Below are 21,357 nucleotides of genomic sequence, written 5' to 3'. Positions count from 1 at the left end.
ACACAGCAGGCAGCACCGACGACCATGGTTGCCTCCCAGGACCCCCACGAAGAACACATGGCCTTCCAACGCTGTGTGTTGGGATGCCAGGTGAAGCTGGCTGAACAGGTGTGGGTGGGGTTCGTCCCCATGGCAGCCAAACTAGATGCCATACGTGGGGGACTAAGTCCCATCAGGGACCACTCACAGTCCCTAACGGACACCCACAGTCCGCTCCATACTCTCCAATGAACCATGGCTGACATTGCTGGAGTCCTGACTCAGAGACAAGAACAACTGTCTAGTCAGAGTGGCTCTAGCGATGTTACCCGGGAGTTGAGACACATGCAGAGGGTAATGGAGACCAAGGAGAGGATGCAGGCGGAAAGAGCAGCTGCCACGGCAGCACACCAGAGAGAGGTAGCTGGGTTCCTCAATGCCCTAAAGACCCTCCTCATGGCATTGCTGCCACAAGGCCTGGTGCTGATGAATGCTGCTGCTACTACTACATCCACATCTCCGCCCCCTGAAGTGTCAGTGCCACACAGTAAGGCAGACATTCCACCTCCAGCTCCTGAGGTATCACTGCCACATAGTGCTGGAGACAGACCACCACCACCCACATGTGAGGTACATGAAACAGCAGTGGACGAAGATGCAGATGAATCTGCTTTCGTGGTATGAAGGAAGCAGTAGCATTCATCTCCGCCATATGGGCGGTTTCTGCTTGGTTCTGCCCTGTGCATCATCACCTTCCACTGTCCCCCAATACACTCTGCGACACTCACCTTGGACCTCGACATCAACTGCAATATTCTGTTTCGACACCAATGACATAGCAGTCAGACTGCGGACTGAGTTCTTCCCCTTTCGTTGAACTTGTCATTCCCTGAAGGACTCTGGCTGACCCTCCATGGGCCCACAATGTTATGTTGGGTTTGCATGACCCTGTACTGCTCCAGCTACAACACTCCAAAATTCATATTCACACAGATGTGTCATGTGTATGATCTTTCAATTGTGGAAGTGTGGATGAATGTAGCGTTCAGTGAGTCCCCCTTACCTCCATGTTGCTCATCTTGTAGGACTTGGCTCACAGGGTGACACATTGCTGATTGTGGTCCGGGTGGCACGGGCACTACAACAGGGACACACGCATTAGTTACTTCCTTTGCCAGCCCAGGACGGAACCACACCCAGAGCACCAGGGTCATTGTTCACACCCGTACGCTGAACTGGCATATTCCAGGCCAGCCCACTCCGCTTACGCTTACAGGGAGGTACAACAACGCTACATGTCCCAGGTCCTCCTTGTAGTGATCTGTTGATCACAGGTCTAGTTGTAAGCAGGCCACAGCCACTCCCTCACTGCTGGCTTACACCCACCCCACACACATCCAGCACACACGTCACAGGACATGTGCCCCTTCCAATTAAAAGGGGCAGTCGCACATGCTGGACGCCATTCCGCTCTCTATCTGGGTGTATCTGTGTGGTTATTATTTATGCATGAGGACCTAGTGCCTTGCCACATCACATTCCCCAGTGCCGTAGGTGACATGATGGCGTCCGCACCACAAGACTCAATCATAAAGGGTCCATGACTAGCAGGGCACAGACTTGGTGGCACCGGATACACTGCGGCCAGCACAGGCACATGGGACGGTGACTTTTGGTGCACTGAGGCAGGGGCACATTAAGTGCTGAGCGGGTGTACAGCCTGCGATGATGCCCCGTCCTGGCGGTCCGGACTGGTAAGCATTTGTGTGAGCCCTGCGGGACCGTAGTGTAGCCCTGACCAGGCTGCTTACTGGCACTTCTTGTGGATCTTCAGCCAAAACTGCACTCAGAGCCCTTCACTGGCTGCCAATACGTGAAAGGATTAAATTCAAGTCCCTATGCATTGCCCATAAGTCCTTACAGGGGAAGGGACCCTCTATTTTAGGGAGTCTGGTCTGCCCATATAAGGCCACTAGGACCCTTCGCCCAGACCACGGAAATTTGGCCATAGTTCAGAGAGTCAAGAAAGCTCGTACAGGGGGGCGCTGATTCTCAGTGAACGCGGCCACCCTATGGAATGCTCTCCCGGTCAGGATTCGGGCTGAACCTTCCTATCTGAGGTTTCGCAAGCTCCTCAAAACTTTTTTATTTCCTCTGGACTCCTAAATTCTAGCGCCCTCCTCAGCTGTTCTTGTTCTATAGCGCTGGGACGCTCTCGGGCAGCCATGCGCTTTATAAATCTATTTTCTTTCTTCTTTCTCTTTCTTTCTTCTGAGCCAGCGGGCAGTGCTGACGTACCCGCATGTGGAGTTGCCTCGCGGGTCACAGAAATAGTGGCACCTAAAGGGCTGAGGAGCCTGCGATGATGACGTGTGCACTGATATGATCTCTGCCATAGCAAAATCAAGACCCAGAATCAAGTGTGTGACCTGGTGGCCCGCGGAGCGGGCTGCATGATGTGGAGGGTGCCATGTGTGCGGGCCCCGGGCTTGGGGCTTGCACCGGCACGTGGCGGGTCCTCTTGGAGACAAGCCGGTGGCGGAAGGTGAGCAGTGAGGTCTGGGTGCACAGGGGAGGGCAGTCACCGCTGGGCGGCGGGAGAGGTTGGGGTGCAGCAGCTTGTGTGCGCAGGAACAGGCAGCAATGGTGGTGTGTGCAATTGTATTTACTCTGCCATTCATAAATCGGGACTCGGTTTCAGATGAGGGAGCTGGTGAACTGTAGTGCATACCAGCACGTGGTTGGAGACACACCGGTGGCAGCAGGTGAGTAGTGAGGCCTGCGTCCACTGTGTTGGGACTCTCTCTCCCTCTCCCTCTCTTTCTCTTGCCTTCTCTTTCTCTTTCTCTCTCTCTCGATCTCTTTCCCTCTTTCTCTCTCTGTCGCTCTCTCTCTCTCTCTTTCTCTCCCTCTGTCTATCTCTTTCTCTCCTTCGCTTTCTCTCTATCCTTTGCTGAGCGCATGACACACCTTCTTATCTAGAATTTTGTCTTGCAGGCTGTGACCTACCGATTGTCCTGAGAAGACCCACCATCACTCTTCAAAATAGTTGTTTTGAGTTTATTTGAATAAAATGTTTTGTTTGGTAATTAAAAATTGAATGAGTCAATCTCTTTTTTCTGACCACACATGCATGTTAAGTGTTGTGATTGTGCGACATCAGGCAAATTGTTTTGTGCATGATTTCGTGAAGTTGCTGTAACATATCTTTGTCCGGGGGATGCCCGGGGTAGAGGGCCAGGGGTGAGGGGGTCCTGGGTGTGGTGGTGGTGGGTTTTGTGGCCCTCTTGGGGCTCCGGGCTGCATGATCAGTAGCTCCATGGCATCTGCTGTTCTTCAGGTGTTGCTCTGGGCGGGGCTCCCTTTTCTGGTGCCGGTTGTCGTCCGACTTTACACCACGTAAGAGCAGGTGTTAAATTCCTGCTGCTAACGTGCCTTATCACCTGTTTTGGGATCTTATCGCTGAACTGGCTGGTTGTTGAGAATGTTGTGGAGTGGTGTTGTTGCAGTTTTTTGCATGGGAACGCCTACTCTGCATCTCATTAGCGATAGTTGTCGGGATCATATGTGGCGATGTTTTTTGCGGCTGCTATCGCAAGTAAACTGGTGATATCGACTGTTAGCACCAGCTTGTGAATGGGGCAATAACTTTATTGACACTTTGGCTGCAATAAAGTGCTGATAACTCGGCGATAAGTCCTTGAGAATATGCCCCAATGTGTATCAAGAACTAGTGCTGCTTCTCTTTTGACTAGCACAGTCACACTTTCAGGCTACGGAGGGCCACGCACACACCTTTGCACTTTAGTCCAAAAGTGTTTGTATGAGTCTAGCAGGTAACATTCTAGTACAGAGTACAGAGAGGCATGCTATAAATTTTGGAGAAAAATGCTATAAATTTTGGAGAAAAAGAAAATGTTCTCCTGCTTTGAGCCTGCCTCAGGGTGTCATGTTCGTTAGGCTAGTCCTGTCATGTATGCCACTTTTTACATGCATTGTCCCATCCACACGACAATAAAGGTTCTGAATGGTGACCTTTTACCTAGTAGTTTGCTCTGTCTCTTCGTGAACAGGCTCATAGTATATTATCAAAACAACACTGTACCTGATGTACATAAACATGCCCCCCCCCGGCACTGCATAATTATTCTGTATAAGGGTAACCACTTTTTTTCATCCTTAGCCAACCGGCCCACTGTGCATGATTGCATTGTTTTGAAAAACATTTATGATTGTTTGCAAAACGTTTATGATTGTTTTCACAACATATTGATTCTAGAAGAAATCCTCGAGTGACCACTCTAGTATATAAGACCCTTATTCCCCCTGCAAATGAGAGGAGAATTCCTTCCACGCTGACACGGGGTCCTGCATGCAGAGTCTTCGGCACGCAGCGCTCTGACATCCCTCGTGGGGTGTCCTCCTCGGAGCAGAGACGGGGTCCTTCATTCTTTACCAACAGGTGAGGGGGTTGGAGCTTCCCTAGGGGATTCTTGACCAACTATATACGTTTACACATCTACATGCTACACTTACATATCTAGGCTACGTACATTTAGGCAAATTATGTAGGGTGCGCATTATAGGAGTATGCAAGTGCTATTGTCTTGTCTGAACTGCATACGTTCATCTTCTTAGCACTATGGTAGAAATGTATCTACTGTTTACCATATTGGTACTTGCGATTTCTTTCGTATGCTTCTGTCTCCTGATTGTTGCAACACATATGTTTCACACAAGACTGACTCTGGACCAATAAATACTTATTGAAAAGGTCCTAATCGCCATCCTGTGTACTGTCTGAGGGGCTGGGCAAAAAATACTGTACTGTTTTCCATGATCCCTGAGGAATCTGGGTTGTCATGTTCAGTGGTTGCCAGAAACTACCAACACCAATGTAAGATACACAGGGGTGGTATGGCACTGTAGAGCTAGCTGGTCTAACTGTGGGGGTGTCCGGAGTCTGTTTGGACGCCAAGCCCTGAGTTTAGGTCATCCAAAATGCGCAGGTCCTGGGGACTCCTAGGAACTACACTACAAGGAAGGCATATATTTTTTTCACTTAAAGCCTGTACTGATTGTAGTAGATAGTCAATAGCCATGGGTGGTTGAATTGTAATTTCCTTGTACCACCAATGAGATGCACCTTTGATGCAAAGTAATGCTAAGCACTGCGGAGCACTACTTTCCATAACTTTAGAGCAATGTTTCAACACAAAACAGGTTCTACTCTGGAATGAGAATCCCAGATCAATACTTTGTATCAGCTTCGGTCAATTTTGGTGTCTCCACACCTGGCAAAAAGAAAAAGGTTGACATAGAAATGAACAACCAGTGGAGGGTCTAAACATGGGTGTTACATTAAAATAGGAAGCCAAGTGACTTGTTTGCCAAACATAATTTACATTAGAAAATGAAATCCACAACACTAATGAGTCAATGATTCACCCACCATTTTCCTTTTCTTTTCCCTGCTTGTTCAGGTCTCGCATATGATGAATCATTGTAATATCCTTTTTACCTCTTTGATCCTTATTGTACTGTATTGTCTTCTACTTTGTTTTTGTTTTTGATTTGAAATAAAAATGATTTGAAATAAAAAAAAAAAGAAAATGAAATGCTGTGGTGAAAAATGTATATCAGATCTTTTTATAGCTTTAGTACTGAGAAAGAAACGATCTCTTACACTTCAGGTTTATCTTTTCGTGGCTTTTGGTTGGTAGTTCATAGATGGGGTTTCTTACCTGTATTTGACGGTACTACAATCTTAACTAATTAGATGTTGTATGGTCAACATGAAAATCATATCATCCTATAATTATTTTAATTTCTTTCTCAATTGCTAATAGAGATCTCAATTTAATTTCCAATTTTCTAAATAGGCTTTTATAAATCTTCAAATATGTAACACTTTGCTATTGTTATTAATTACTTTTGCTCCTTTCGTCAATGTTTTCATCAGTATATCTAATCTAATTACAACATCAGTAATTTTCAATGACTCGGGATATGCTTCTTTGTCTTTTTTTAAAATTGCTTTCAATGTGAACTATCAGCTTGCTGTTTACATGTAATACCATTGTCTTGTTCTTCTATTATGCCCAGTAAAGTCTAATAGTTACATGTACATTTGTTAAATTCTTTAAGAGAAAGTTCAAGAAGAGATTGACCGAGTGATTGGACATGCTAGACAGCCAGTGATGGAAAACCGAAAGAGCATGCCGTATACTAATGCAGTGATTCATGAGGTGCAACGATTCAGCAACATATTGTCCTTTGGTGTTCCTAGACTATCAACCAGTGATGCAACAGTAGGAGGCTTCTATTTGCCAAAGGTGACAATTTTTATATAAATGTAATGGTTAAACATGTTTAAGAGATAAGCTGATAGAATAATGTTTGATGTGGCACTCTGTGTGGATTGTGTCATTTTTCTCACCTTTAACTTGAAATCTTTCAAGCAAACACATGCCATCACAAACTTGCAAGTCAATAGAATTTATTCATCTCCTGAATTTGGAATTAACTCCCATAATAAAAGACGTTGGTGGTGCATGTTTTCCTGGGATACTTATCTTTTCTAAGGCACTAGTTATTCCTGGGATACCTATCTGTTCTGATATACTAGTTATGCAGACAAAATGGCCACTGTTGGCTTGATCTTTTTGTCCTATCAACCCCTCTAATTTCTTGTATACCAAATAATTACATATGTATGTGACAGGGTCTATCCCCATCTTTTAAACAGGGCACAACTAATACTTTTGATGACCTCAAAGCAGATTTCAGATACATATCTCTTTTCATTAAAAGTGGCAAAAAATGACGACTCCATATTGAATCTAAACATTAGCATGAAGTGCATTGTATTCACTTCAGTTGTAGCAAACACTTCAGTCTAGTAGTTTTGGAATCCAAGCTGTAATAGTTGAGGTTAATCATATTTACCTACCTACTGTTAAATCACCAACTACCTGTAGCTAATTGGCTAGCAAAGTCAGATTTTCAACATTTATTACAATAGCAACTTGTTAACTTGTTGCTACTATTAAATGTACTGTGCTACAAAAGGAACACTGGGGCTTGATGTACAATTTTATAATAGAGCTTATGACAGAGATTAATCATATTCTTCAAGTCCTCTACTTGACTAGACTACATGCATTTAATGTATTTAATGCTCAACTCCTGTACTATGATATACTGAGTAGTGTTTAGTCGGACAAAACAGCAGACCAAATTATAGAACACATAAATGAATACATTGAATTTTTGACAATTCAAAATTTGAATTAATGGGTCTATTGTGAGAATGTGTGTTAGTTGAGCTCCTACAGATCTTCAGTCTACAAAATATTAGTTTATGTTTTATGCTTCCTGTTGATATGTTTGGATGTTTTTGGGGGGTATAAAGTGTTTTGTTCCTGCTGATGGGGAAAGCAGATCAGAAGCTAAACAGAAAGGATAATATCCTACTGCTTCTGAAACCAACTCTCTGAGAACTGCATAGGCAGCAGAGTCTCTTGAATCTCCCAGCTCTCAGAGTAACACAATAGAGAAACCCACTAGTCCTAGGACTACGGCTGTATTCACCAAAAGCTATGTCTCTGTAGAATGACAAAGTGGACATTGGAAATATTATTTTGGATTTAATCCTGCAGAGGTTTTCACAGTGACTATCACCAAGGGGAGGATTAGAATGACATGAAGATACTGTGCATACTAAGAAAACTAAGTACCTTCTGATCTAAAATAGGCATTGAACAGAGTGGAAGCGCAGACACAATAATATGAAACTTTTGATTTGCCCTGTCAGATTTGAGCACGGCCCAATGTAAACAATTATGGAACAATGTATACATAAAATTCTTCAGGATACCGAACTGTCTAAGATGCTAAGAAAACAGCAGATCAAAGAAGATAATTCCCTAAAAACAATTCAATCGGCTGGGGAAAATCAGGGGTACAAATGGGTAGCAATTGGGTAAAGAACAAAATAAAAAATCATCAGGGAATTAAGTGTTGCTATGCATGTTGCCTTTTCAAGCTCTGCCATTTGTATGCCAAAACAGGAACTGACCTAATAGTAAGACGCTCATCCACATCTTGAATCCGGATGTTTCCAATAGCTACCAATAGAGAGACCACCATCTTGGACTGTGTGCACTATATGAACATACTCCTCTCTTGACTGGGATCCCATGATTGCACAAAGAGGAAGCCCATGTTTGACATTCAGCGTACCAGTAGGTTTTTTGGAGGCCCACCACCTACACTTTGTACTATCTTTTAACCATGTGAGACCCCTCTTTGTTTCCACAGGTGTGGAGGCATCTAAGTCACCCCGAGGATTGTAAGGCATTGTTCACATCAGGGAGACATACCCGGGCATATCCCTCAGCTGTTACCACTGATTTAGTCCCTGGGCCTTATGCACTTGAAGGAGAGTGGCCATCCTGCTAGATCCTCACCACCCGCACCAGCACAGAGACCCACATTTTTCTATTGTTTTCTTCATCAACAGCTGTTACACGCATATGGTTTTGAAGCTTCTACATGCTGATCCGGCTTATTGCAGCCTGGACCAGTTACATGATTTATTTCTCTTCAAATGGTCAGAAACCTCTAGTTTGAACATTGATTCAACCATCATACTCTAAATAATTGCAATTATTTGTTAGTTGACCGAACTCCCATTTCATTACACTTTAGTACATTGTCACCACCATCTTTCTCTCTTACCTCACATTTTTTTCTCCCACCTCACATTTCTCGACTCCTGACATATCTGCATCACAACTTGTCCATCATATGAGCTCTACTCTCACAGTAAGTGATACTATTCCTTATGTACAGTAACCTAATGTGTGTGTGTGTGTACACATATATTTATATATATATTTATATATATATATATCAACCCGGCTCTATCAAGAAGAAAGGAGGTGAGCCGCACACAATTTCGTCTCTTGAAACCATTTATTTCTCATGTTGCAAAGTGGCCAGAATTCCGATGCATTTCGGTCGATACACTTCGACCTTCGTCAGGGAAGGGGGCCAGGCTTCACACAGGCTTAGCAGTCACTATTCAGCTCGGCTCCTTAAGCTAACTTCGCCATCCAGTGGCCACCCCCACGGGCTGTCTGCGCTTAATGGCATGCTGGGTCTTGTAGTGTAGTGCTTGCCGTGATGGTGTAACCCTCAGGTGGGTGATGCCTTTCTTTTTATAGCTGCTGTTCAGAGTGACGTAAATTTCCTGGCATACCGCTTTTGGGTTGTCAGGAGCCTTGCCAAAGTCCGGTCCTTGGCGGCTGCCATCTGCCCTGGTGCTTGCGCGGGAACGGAGTGTTTGTCCTTTGAAGTCGGGCAGTATAGGCGCTCTTGCAGGCGGTGCCTGGCTCGAGGCAGGACAGCCTCTTAACATCAAACCGGCTCTTTGAAGAAGAAAGGAGGAGAGCCGCACACAATTTCGTCTCTTCAAACCATTTATTTCTCATGTTGCAGCGCGGCCAGAATTCCGATGCATTTCGGTCGATACACTTCGACCTTCGTCAGGGAAGGGGGCCAGGCTTCACACAGGCTTAGCAGTCACTATTCAGCTCGGCTCCTTAAGCTAACTTCGCCATCCAGTGGCCACCCCCACGGGCTGTCTGCGCTTAATGGCATGCTGGGTCTTGTAGTGTAGTGCTTGCCGTGATGGTGTAACCCTCAGGTGGGTGATGCCTTTCTTTTTATTGCTGCTGTTCAGAGTGATGTAAGTTTCCTGGCATACCGCTTATATATATATATATATATATATATATATATATATATATATATATATATATATATATATATATTTATATAAATATATATGTATATATATTTATATATATATTTATTTATATATTACGTAATCCAAGAACTCCCCAACCTCCAAACAGCGATGAAGAGAAACACGAACTCCAATTAGAGTGATTTCGTTGTTTTTATTTTCTGCTTCTGTGCTCCCACAACCTGCCATTACGCGTTTCGGCCAGCCAAGTTGGCCTTGATCACATATATATGTGATCAAGGCCTCTGGGCAGGCCGAACCGTTATGCTGGCAGGGCGAACTTCACGAACAATAAATCACTAATTGCTCACTTGCAAATTTGGGTCGGCTCATCTTTCCTAAATCGTCGATAGGCTCCGAGCAACTGGGAGTTCGGGGGTTTGGAAGGAGTGTTTTGCATATATATATATATATATAGTTTGCAAACCATATGGGATACACATTTTAATATTCCGTCCTTCCATCTCATCTTCCACCAGAACTAAGAACTAACCGACACTCTATACTACTGCTGCTCTCTATTGGGTAATTATAACATATTCTAATCAACATAATCTACTTTTATATTCAGCACTCGTTTTACCTTTCTTCACATACTGGATTTGGATTACACACACTTTTCACTCTCTTTTTTTTGTGTTGTAATTTTTGATTAGCATTTCTTAAATACAGTAAATAAATATATGAAAACATTGTATATCTTAAAATACGTTATAGTAGAGAAAAAATAATGAATATATTTGTAAATATAAAAGCAAATGTATCAAAATCCACAGAATAGCAGAAAAAATAAATAAATAAGGAAATTAGGGGCAAAACATATATCAAATAAAGGAAATACAAACATCCTTAAATATTAAATAGTGAATATAAAATAGTAAAGCATTAAACCAATAATTTGACAACAAATCAATAAAAGTGGAAAATAATAGAATGTCAAGCTAGTAAAACATAAGTTACATATTTCATTAAAAGAATTCATTTGGAATATTATGAGGGAATGCATTATAAAGAATACAGAATCACACCAGTAGTAAGTATAAATATACTAGTAAAAGGTTGACTAATTGAAGACAATACAGCATAGTCATAAGTCATTGAACTAACAGTACCCAAAGGTCAATACAATATAATGAACAAAATAATCTAAGAAGTAAGGTTAGCAACAGATATCTTTTACCTGCAGGAAAGGATCCCATACCTGTATAAACAACTCAGTTTGATCTTGAATGTTATAAATGACTCTCTCATGTGAGGAATTTGGATCATTGATGCTACCAAGTCTCTTGTGATGGCGGAGATGAGGATTTCCATTGTATTAGTATACAAATTTCAGCAGTAGCTAATGCAGTGTGAACTGAACGACATTGCGGTTTGGAAAAGGTAGGGGAATCCTGTAAATCATGCAGTAAAATTGTTGCTGGTGAGAGGACGATGTTACGCAGAAATCGACCTATATATAACCAGTAAAGTTTCACCACGGGACAATTGCATATGATATGCACAATGTCACTACCAGAGACATTACATCTCCAACAATTAGTATGCTGTAATAGGCCTGCTTTACCGGAGACCAGTGCCAGTCATGTTTTATTTTAAATATACAAAATTTTAAGTGAGCCTCTCGGCACCTTTAACTAAGTTTTCCAGTAAGGTTGTCCATTGTTCATTTTCATAGGAAAGTCCTAGGCGTGATTGCCATCTGGAACGAAGGTCATGAGATAAAGGATAAGAAAATAATTGTGTTGTGAGTGTTTTGTACAGACCAGAGATAACCCCTATGTGCCTCCTCCAAGTATGAAGATGGAATGTTATTGATGAAATTTGCAGTGTCCAGGGTTTCAAACCTAAAGCCTCAAGAAGACAGTTATATAACTGTAAATAGTTATCCTTTTGTGATAGGGGAAGAATTAACTCCTCAACCTTTTGTGGAAAGGATTTTAGGTCTCCATTCTGAAGAATCTGATCTAAAGTCCGGATACCCGCCGACTTCCATGTAGGCCAGAAGAGAGTTTTCCCTTTAATGCGTATTCCAGAGTTATTTCATACTGGGGCCTTTACATGCAGACGTGGATTAAAGCCTAAAATACTGTGTGACCTTTGCCAAATTTTACGCATTGCAGATAGCATAGGATTACGGGGATCAAGACGGCTGGTACTTGACCCATATAAGGCTGAAAGACCCAATTCAGAGGATAAGAGAAATCTTTCAGTATGTACCCATTGTAGCTTGTTAGAGTTACCGTGAAGCATGGATAATTGTAATGCAATTGAATAGTGTTCAATTGAGGGGAGACTCAGACCACCATTGGAATGATGGGCAATACTTTTATTGATGGCTAAACGGGGTTTAATGGGGCCCTATATAAAGGATTTAATCTTAGAATCTATGAGATGTAGTGTGGATAACTGAATATGGAGAGGAAGCATTCCTAGTGTGTAAAGAAAACGTGGAAGAGTGACCATTTTCACAGCTTGTACTCTACCCCACAAAGATAAGCCCAAGATTTTCCACTTATCGAAATCATGTTGCGGTTGGGTAAGTAAAGGATTTATATTATCCGGAACCATGGCTTCTGTCCCCTTATTCACAAGAATACCTAAATATTTTAAATGAGAAGACTGCCAATGGAAGGGTCTTTTCACTCTCTTCTTTCTACTTTTTAGAAGAAAGGCATTAGATATACTTAATTTCCACACCTTGACGGTGCTGACAACTTGAACACATATTTGCTTCAGTCCCATTAATGTTTCTTTTGGTGTTTTCTTGTTACCTTACTCTATATATTTTATAAGTAAATGCAAAGCCTTACAGAAATTTTAAACAACTGTCACATTTTCTATACACCAATTACAACATGTGTATACTCCAATTAAGAGTAATACTGTAGTGTGCTAATATCTAATTCCAGCTCTAGAAGAAGTCCTAAGGGCTCTCCAAATCATCAAAACTTTAACAGAACTATAAAAATTAAAAGGATTGAAAGAACATACATTCTGACATTAATTTATTATTCTATGTAACTGATAATTGTGTTCCCCTTGCCTTCTTTAGTAGAGAGGCCCATCATTATATATGGGGACAGCGGCTCAAGTCCAGGCACCCAGTAGTACACCTACTGGGAAGGAAAGCGCTCTACCATCAACATACTTTTGTTCCTGATTCTACTTTACCAGTCCTTGTCCTGCTTCTCTTTTTCTCCTATGACACTGGTCACTTCAGTAGTAATTGGTGATACCTTCTACATTAAGTAAAAAGTGACTGTTGTCACTTCAGTTACCGGAACTTCCAGGCACCTCGGGGTCCTCACCTGTAATTATGTCACTTCCGGGGAGGGGTGGGGGATCCTGGGGGAGTCATGTGACCTGTAATTATTAAAATGTGTGTGTAAAATAGGGGTGTCGGAGGGACAGCTATTTCTTTTAACTGTGATGGCTAAAGGACCTCTGTTGTGGTTTAGGGAAAAGTAGCTGAAGCATGTTGTTTGTTTCAATGTGTCACATTTACTTAGGAGGCTGCAGGCCGAGTGGAAATTCTAATTTACAAAATGTATAAAATAAAATCTGTTCTTTAAACCACAGTTGCCAGGGGTTAAAGGTCGGCTGCAGGCTTTGAACCGGGCTTCAATGCAGGCAGCAACAGGTCACGACCTGAGGCCATTGGTTGTGACACAAGCCTCAGCACGGCAGTGAGCAGGATAGGAACATGGGTGGCTGAAGGGTGGGGATTAAAGGGAAGAAGGTTCTATAGTCAGAGTTGAGCTAGTTTCAAGGGTTGGAGCAAATGTGGTTTAGAAACAGAGCCATGTATACACCATCCTCAAACAGTTGGAACTGTAAGGATTTCAAAAATGAAAGTGCTGCTTTGTTTTATATTTTTCGCAGAAGACTCTAGCTCTTGAATATTTACTTAAATGTGTAATGGTCTGTGTAATAGTAGACATTGTTCTGAGGAAAAATGTGTGTTGACCTTGAATATGCTTTATGCAATTCTATAAGGAGTTTGAAAGATCTAGTGCAGCCCGTGGGCTTAGACATCTGACCTATTTAGCACCGTTTCAAAGCCCCAGAGTTAATCAGCCTTGGGCCACACAGTTTGCTAAGAATGTTGATTTCAGCAACTTTAAAAATATGTACAAGTGAGAAAAAGAGCGAGAGAAAGACAGGGTACGTGAGTGATTGATCTGCCAATATAGTGGGGGTGACCTAGAACTAGCAGGAAGCTGAGACGTATGAGGGTATGGGCTTTTTACATTATTTGCGCCCCCTCCCCAATCATGGCACCGAGCCATTCATCATGATGGGCAGAAAAGTTGTGTCTGATAAGTGATGCCCTCCATACAATGTATTGTTAATAATAATAGAATAAATGAGAGCTGTACGATGGTGAAATTAGTGAAATTGACATCTTGGAAAAGCCTATCTGTGTGCAAAGTATGATGAGTGTTCTGCTCTTTATTCATCAAGTGTTTAAACCACCTTTAAAAGGGGTCTCAGTGAAGCAAAACATTTTTTCTCAGTATTACACATTTTTGCAGGTGAGAAGCCGCCAACGCACCTGGGGCGGGCTTAGGGGCATATTACCAAGGCGGCTGAAATGTGATTGTCGACGCTTTAGCTGCCGTTTTCGGCCGCTAAGCGGCGATAATTCTATCGCCCTATTAGCAAGCTGTCGCTAACAGCAGTTAGCGACAGCTTTTAGGCGATAGCGATCGGTTTGGTACCCGTTTTGCATGTCAGCAATATTTATCGCTAATGACATGCAAAGTGGGCGTACCCAACCTGTTAGCGACTGAAAGCAGTCGCTAACGTTGCTATCGCCTATTAGCAAGGCAGGCGTAGCGATGGAAATATTCGCGCTAAGCGCGAATATCTCCAAAAACTAACGCCTGCTCAGACCAGTTCTTAGCCATTATATCCAAAGGGAGTTGGATATTATGACTAAGTCCTCATTAGCGATAATGCGCGAATATCGCTGGATTACCAGCGATATTCAAGCATTTCACCGCTAGCGTCTGAAATGTTATCGCATTTGAGATAAATGTTGCTGATAGCAAGTTATCTCTGCGATAAAATCAGGCGTAGCACGGCGATAGAAAAAATTTCGCTAAGCCCATTTAGAGATGAATATCGCTAGTTGTTGGTAATATGCCCATTAGTCTTGTTTCGCACACCATGTGAGTATTCAAATTATCAATGGCCCTTTAGAACCTGCTGTGGAGCATAAAGCTGTTCAGCAAGCTTATTTGAAACTTGTGTTGTTAAGTGCACAACTGATTGGATAGTTTGCAAATTTCATAGGGTGAAGAAATCCTATCCCCAAACCTTCCTTGCTCAGCCCTGCAACTAGGGACACTTTTGCTGATGTTACCACAATACCCAGTAATGACAACATGAAGAGAAGGTCCAGACTGCGGGAGCAGGGGTTGTTGTATCCCCTTAATGCTACAATAGAATTGATGTGTGTGCTAGCGATGGGAGTCTGTTGTAGTAAAATCAAGGCATAGCTGCCAAGTGGCTGTGCCTTCCGTAACTGACATTTTTTGCCAGTCCTGGCTTTGTAGCCAAGAGAACTTTGCATTCATAGCCATTTTGTTTGGGTTAATGCCCATTAACTGTACTGAGTCGATGCCCATTTGGTCTGTTATATTGCAGACTTTCAGGAGTGAGCTGCCAACTGGCGTAAGGTGCTTTACTAAATGTGACTGCATTGCTCCTTATTAGCATCACAAAAGATAAACAAATTTATTTACCTGTATCGTATATTGCATCTTCAGAATTGCAGCTTGCCCTCAGTCTACCCTATAAATAAATGTGCACCACTTACACGCATTATTATAAAACTCATACTGACCATGTGTGAGGGGCATATTGCAAGGCTACTTGGGGCATACATGCCTTCTCCTACCTATTCCCATTATGAGACCGATTCAAAAATGGCCTGCAATTTTGGGCGGTAATTCTGCTGACCCATAACCCAGTATTATCAACACCCGGCTCATTGGTATCTCTTTGGCTTCAAGGGAGAAAATGCCCCATTATGAGTTGGACATGGAAGGAGAGTTTTTAGGACATCAAAGTCCCCTGATGAAACAACACGTAACCATGGATTTACTGTTATAATCCTGCTGGAGTTGGTAGCCATCAAAATTACCTCCCAACAAACTTATTCAACTGAAAATCTTGCACAGGGCATACTAAGGAGCATATTATCAAGTCAGGAGATAAAATGATCGCAGCTTTATCGGCAGAAAACTGCTGATAAAGCGGCGATAATGGGCTTGATAATATGCTCTATGGAATTCCAATCGAAGCCCATGTTAGATGTCTTCACATCTAACATGGGCTTCTGGTGTAGTATATATCTATATATCACTAAAATAAATCTACATTGATTTATAGGTATAAACAGCTCGCTCTCTGGATGGATATATATATATATTACACTTGGACAGCGCTCCTGCTGCAACCCTTCGCCTTCGTGGGTGTGGCTCGAGCCGGCGGAGCAGCCGGAATCAATATGCAAAACGTAGCGGCGTTCCTCACGGGCACTCGGACAAGGATCACACAGCAAACTCCAGGGTTACCAAGATCAAAGATTTATTACTCCATAAAATATATATTTGACGATTTGGTCCCACTGCCCTGTTCTAATAAAAGTTGAAAATGTGACCATGTGTGGTGCTTCAAGTTGTCGAGCCTTTCATATATATATATATATATATATATATATATATATATATATATATATATATATATATATATATATATATATATATATCTCTATATGAAAGGCTCGACAACTTGAAGCACCACACATGGTCACATTTTCAACTTTTAGTTGTCGAGCCTTTCATATAGAGATATATATATATATATATATATATATATATATATATTCACAGAAAAAAACATAGGTTATAGTGGATATATAGTTAGGAATTTGCATTTACAAAACCTTGAAAATTCAATGAAAAAAACATTGGTTTTAGGCCATATATAGTTAGGGATTTGCATTTACAAAACCTTATTTTACTCGCATAAAACCATTGAAATTCCATATATAGTTATAAGCGCTAACTATATATCGCGCACCCGCAATCCACTGCTGATGATGTCACATATTACATCATTCATGACATGGTTAGTGACATCACTGATGGCATCACTGATGACATCTCAAATGACATCACTGATGACATCATCCAGTGACTGTATGTTTCTGTAAAGTTAAAATATCTCTTACATATTGAAGAATGAGTGGATATATAAGTGTCTGGATGAAGGATTTAGTAGGTGCATGACTGACTGTATGAGTGAGTGATTAAATGTGTCTCACTGAGTGCATGGGTTAGTGACTAAACTGTCTTAATTTGTGCATCATTATGTCTGTTGTTCTGTAAACTGTTGCATGTGTTGATAAGTAGCTATATGAGTAACTATATGGGTTATTGATTGGTTGCCCAAGTATTTGTATGGGATACTGAGTGTGTGTGTGGGTGGCTGGGAGGTGTGTGACTCTGTGCATAGATGTGTGAGCAGTTGATTCACTATATGTATGGTTTCAAAAGTGCATGTGGAAACAGCTGTATGGGCGGTTGACTGTGTGCATGAGTGTATTGGTGAGTGAATGGATATCTCAGTGCTACATGTCAAAGTAAGTACATATGTAAAACACAGTACATGTGAGATTTGACATATATAAATAACTGTGCATAAGAGCCAGTGAATGTGTGAGTGGCTGTATGGATCATTGTGAACTTGTATCAGGGATTGTATAAGAGAGTAAATATGTGTTAGTATATGTTTGAATAAGTAAAGTTTGTATAACTGTATATTTGAGGAAATGGAGGTGTGATTGATTCTTTGCATGACTGACTAGGTGTGTGAGTAACTCCATGGATGAGTGACAGTCTGTGAGTGTCTGTTTACACTGATTGTATCTAAGGTTATATTAGAGTCTGAAGAGGTTCATCGTATTATCACATGAATGATATCATCAGTGATGTTATCAGTCATGTCAAATGAGATGTTTTCAGTGATGTCATCAGTGATGTCATTTGAGATGTCATCAGTGATGTCATCAGTGATGTCACTAACCATGTCATGAATGATGTAATATGTGACATCATCAGCAGTGGATTGCGGGTGCGCGATATATAGTTAGCGCTTATAACTATATATGGAATTTCAATGGTTTTATGCGAGTAAAATAAGGTTTTGTAAATGCAAATCCCTAACTATATATGGCCTAAAACCAATGGTTTTTTCATTGAATTTTCAAGGTTTTGTAAATGCAAATTCCTAACTATATATCCACTATAACCTATGGTTTTTTCTGTGAATTTCATTGGTTTTTTAATAGCAAATATGAAAAGCTTTAAAATGTCAAGTACGTGATAGATAAAAACATTTTCGTATTTATGCGCGCTGATGTGCTTTGAACGCTGCACCCCCCCCCCCTCCCCTCTTTTGTCTTAGTAGTACTCTCTCTTTGCAGATACTGAAGGGTAGTTAACGCAGGCCTTTACCCCCGTTGTAATCCGTCGTGCCTGCTTGTCTCTCCATTTGATTGATTGTTGTCCAAGCATTTACTGTTTTAGAATTGGTTCTCTTTGGATCATTCTCTATTTACAAACAAGTACAAAGTCGCAATACTCTGTTTAGTCTTTGCAGATAGTGAAAAATCGTGTAAAAAAATAAAAGTAATCGAGCAAAATCAGTAGGCCACTAATCGGATCTCTTTTTGACCTCGCTAAAATAGAAATATTAGGAACAACCCTTCATGAGAAATACGAAAATAGTGAGATGAACTGAGCTCCACACCATGAGGGCTGCAAGACAGCTCGGCTCCATCACCCATCCCGCACAAAATAACGACAAACCCTATGCAAATATTAAAAATATAGACAACACACCAGCAAAGAAACAGGGTAAAACATTTTATTAAAAAACTATTTACATAACGTTGGTTTATAAGATGATGTCAGTAGTGGACCGATGTGTGAATAGGTCGAAAGCAGCACAAGGCTCCAAGATCCGGATGGCAAGCTCCTGGATGTTGGGTGCCATAGTTCAGAGTTCTGAGTTTGAGCCTTTTTCAATGCCTGTGCTTTGTTGAATCAAAATGGCGGCTTGACACAAAGCTGACTCAAGCGTTGCTACTGATGCTATGCAGACCAAAACTGGTTTTCAGTTTGTACATTTTTCTAGATTTTTCAATCCAAGTTTGGTTGACTTTGTAGAACGATGGCTTCAAATTTTCAACATACGGTGTGGTGGCGCTGACTGGGAGGGGGCGCTTCGCTCCTGCCCCCTCCCCAAGTAAGATTTTCATACGTGAAAGTACGTTAATGGTTTTGGTCCCTGAGTTGCTTCGATGTCACTGCCATTCTCAAATGGCATAAGTTCTGGATGTTGGGTACCATAGTTAAGAGTTCTGAGCAGCGCTTGTAACACTGTCTGAAGCTTATTTCCACCTACTGCAGCTTCACTATTCTCAAAGTAAGTGAGTGTCGTTTGTGGACCTGACTGCATTAGAAAACAATGTGATATGTTACCTTCCTAAACAGCTTGACGGAGGCCCCTGAGGGGCGGTGTGATGGCCATGGACTCGGAGAAGACGCTTGGCTCCGACACCCTCCCCAAGTCTTATAGCACTGGTGTAGCCTGAGATCGCCCCCGACATAGGCGGCCGGCTCCCGGGGTCCGGCGGAACTTTTTGCCTTTTGATGACTCTTCAATTCTGAACCTTGTCCCATCCAGCTGAGTTGCGCCCACTCTTGCGGCTACAGCGTCTTGCCCACCATCCAGCTGAATTGCGCCCACTCTTGCGGTGCAGCGATAGGCGGCTGCCACAGGACTCTCAAAATGGCGGCCGGCTCTTCGGTTTTGGGCCTGGTCCACTAAAATGGCCCTGGGACACCTTTGAACTCGGACGCTTCCCTGATAGGGCTTGGGTCCCATTCTCGAAAAGCGTCCCCTCAGCCGTGAAGATTCTACAAAAGTCTTGGGGGCCTCCGACTCCCGCAGGCTTCTGGTGGGGAGCGGCTGCCATGATTGCTCGTGGAATGGCCACGACGGAGCTACGAGATGGTAGTGGTCTCATGCTGACGCCAGCTTTAGTCTGAAACATCCAGAAACACTGTAGACTACCAATTCGATCAGTTCCGGTAGCGCCCCAACATGACCCGGAAGAGAAGAACTTGCCCTCCCCTCTTTGACTGATGGTTCTTGTTGCCTGTCCCCTCTGTTGTCATTTAACAGAACTTTTTGGACTGCTGAAAGGGGTTGTGTTCCGAACGCTGGTTGGTGGAGACATTTTGACTATATTCTTGACCTACGTTGTCGCGTAATGCGTTATATGACACGCCGCGTTACCGCACCCGGAAGTGATCCGAGGCGCGGCGCGCAGCGCGTAACGTAAGCATAACAGGTCATGTGACTTGTTAATAAAACTTTTCATTGGTTCATTTTACTTTTGTTAATTTAATGATGAAAAGCTTGGTCATATGACCTAAAAATTACGCTTTTTATTGTTTTCGAACAATATTTTTTTTTCAAACATATGTTATAATATTCCAGGCTAATGTACTTTCCCGGAAAATTTACAACTGTCTTGTAAGTAAAATATATTCCTTTTTCGAGAAAAAGGGCGTTTCTTCCTTCCATGACGGAGCCGTTGAGTAAAAGAGATTCGGCCTGCTGTCTTAGTCGCCGATACGCCTGATTATCAGATTCTTATCGATCACTTTATATTGCAGACATTAAAAACACAACTGCCCTTAAGCATTTATCTTTACTGCGTTCCTACATATTATACCTTTTATCCGTCATGTAATTGGACTGCTTTATTTCACTTGCCTTTACTGATTCGAAAACAGTGACTAAAAGTAAAAACTTTACCAATGTAAATACTACTACCGTGTTTTGTTTTAAAAACCTTTATTGTGAAAATGTCAGTATACAAATACGGGCCTATAACCACGTGGGCCGGCCACGGAGCAAACTGAAATCGTATATGATGAGGAGACATTTACACTGTAGAAGAACGTAACGAGCGGGCCATTAGGTTGCAAGAACAAAGGTGTCTAACAGTTGCGGAATCGGTGGACGTACATTTTGTAATTAAAATACGACAGGGCCACTTACAATAACATTTTCTAGATATACATTTGCGGGCAAGGAGTTACGAGTCCCATTTATACCGGCGCCATTTTGGGCGAGGCCGGGCAGGTTCAAGATATAGTCAAAATGTCTCCACCAACCATCGGCCAGACCAGAACCCCTTTCGGCCCTTTATGCTACAAGATGGTGTCTTCCATTCAGAAAATATTGTTGGCAGCATTTTGAAAGGAAACAGAAACAGCCGTTCTCCTAGTGAGTTTCACATTGTTACATTTAGGAAGAATGTTGAAGAGTAGTATGTGGAAAATCTGAAGCCATTTTTCTACAAACTCTCAATCAGACTTGGATGGAAAAAAAAAAACCTGAAGAATGTACAAACTGAAAACCAATTTTTGTCTGTATAGCATCAACAGTAACGCTTGAGTCAGCTTTGTGTC

General features: G+C 42.1%; 1 protein-coding gene across 1 annotated transcript in view; it reads left to right on the top strand.

The window, feature by feature from the left end:
• The window catches only part of LOC147747311 (cytochrome P450 2J2-like), a 341,726-nt gene that overhangs the window by 180,236 nt on the left and 140,133 nt on the right, over positions 1-21,357 (top strand). Inside the window, exon 7 of the mRNA XM_086953047.1 lies at positions 6,127-6,314. Coding sequence (XP_086809173.1) covers positions 6,127-6,314 — 188 coding nt within the window. The remainder of the gene's footprint in view (positions 1-6,126; positions 6,315-21,357) is intronic.

Source organism: Lissotriton vulgaris, chromosome 1_1, assembly GCF_964263255.1.
Source record: "Lissotriton vulgaris chromosome 1_1, aLisVul1.2, whole genome shotgun sequence".
Classification (NCBI taxonomy): Eukaryota; Metazoa; Chordata; class Amphibia; order Caudata; family Salamandridae; genus Lissotriton; species Lissotriton vulgaris.
The sequence above is the reverse complement of the archived record's forward strand: the minus strand, read 5'-3'. Positions and strand labels throughout refer to the sequence as shown.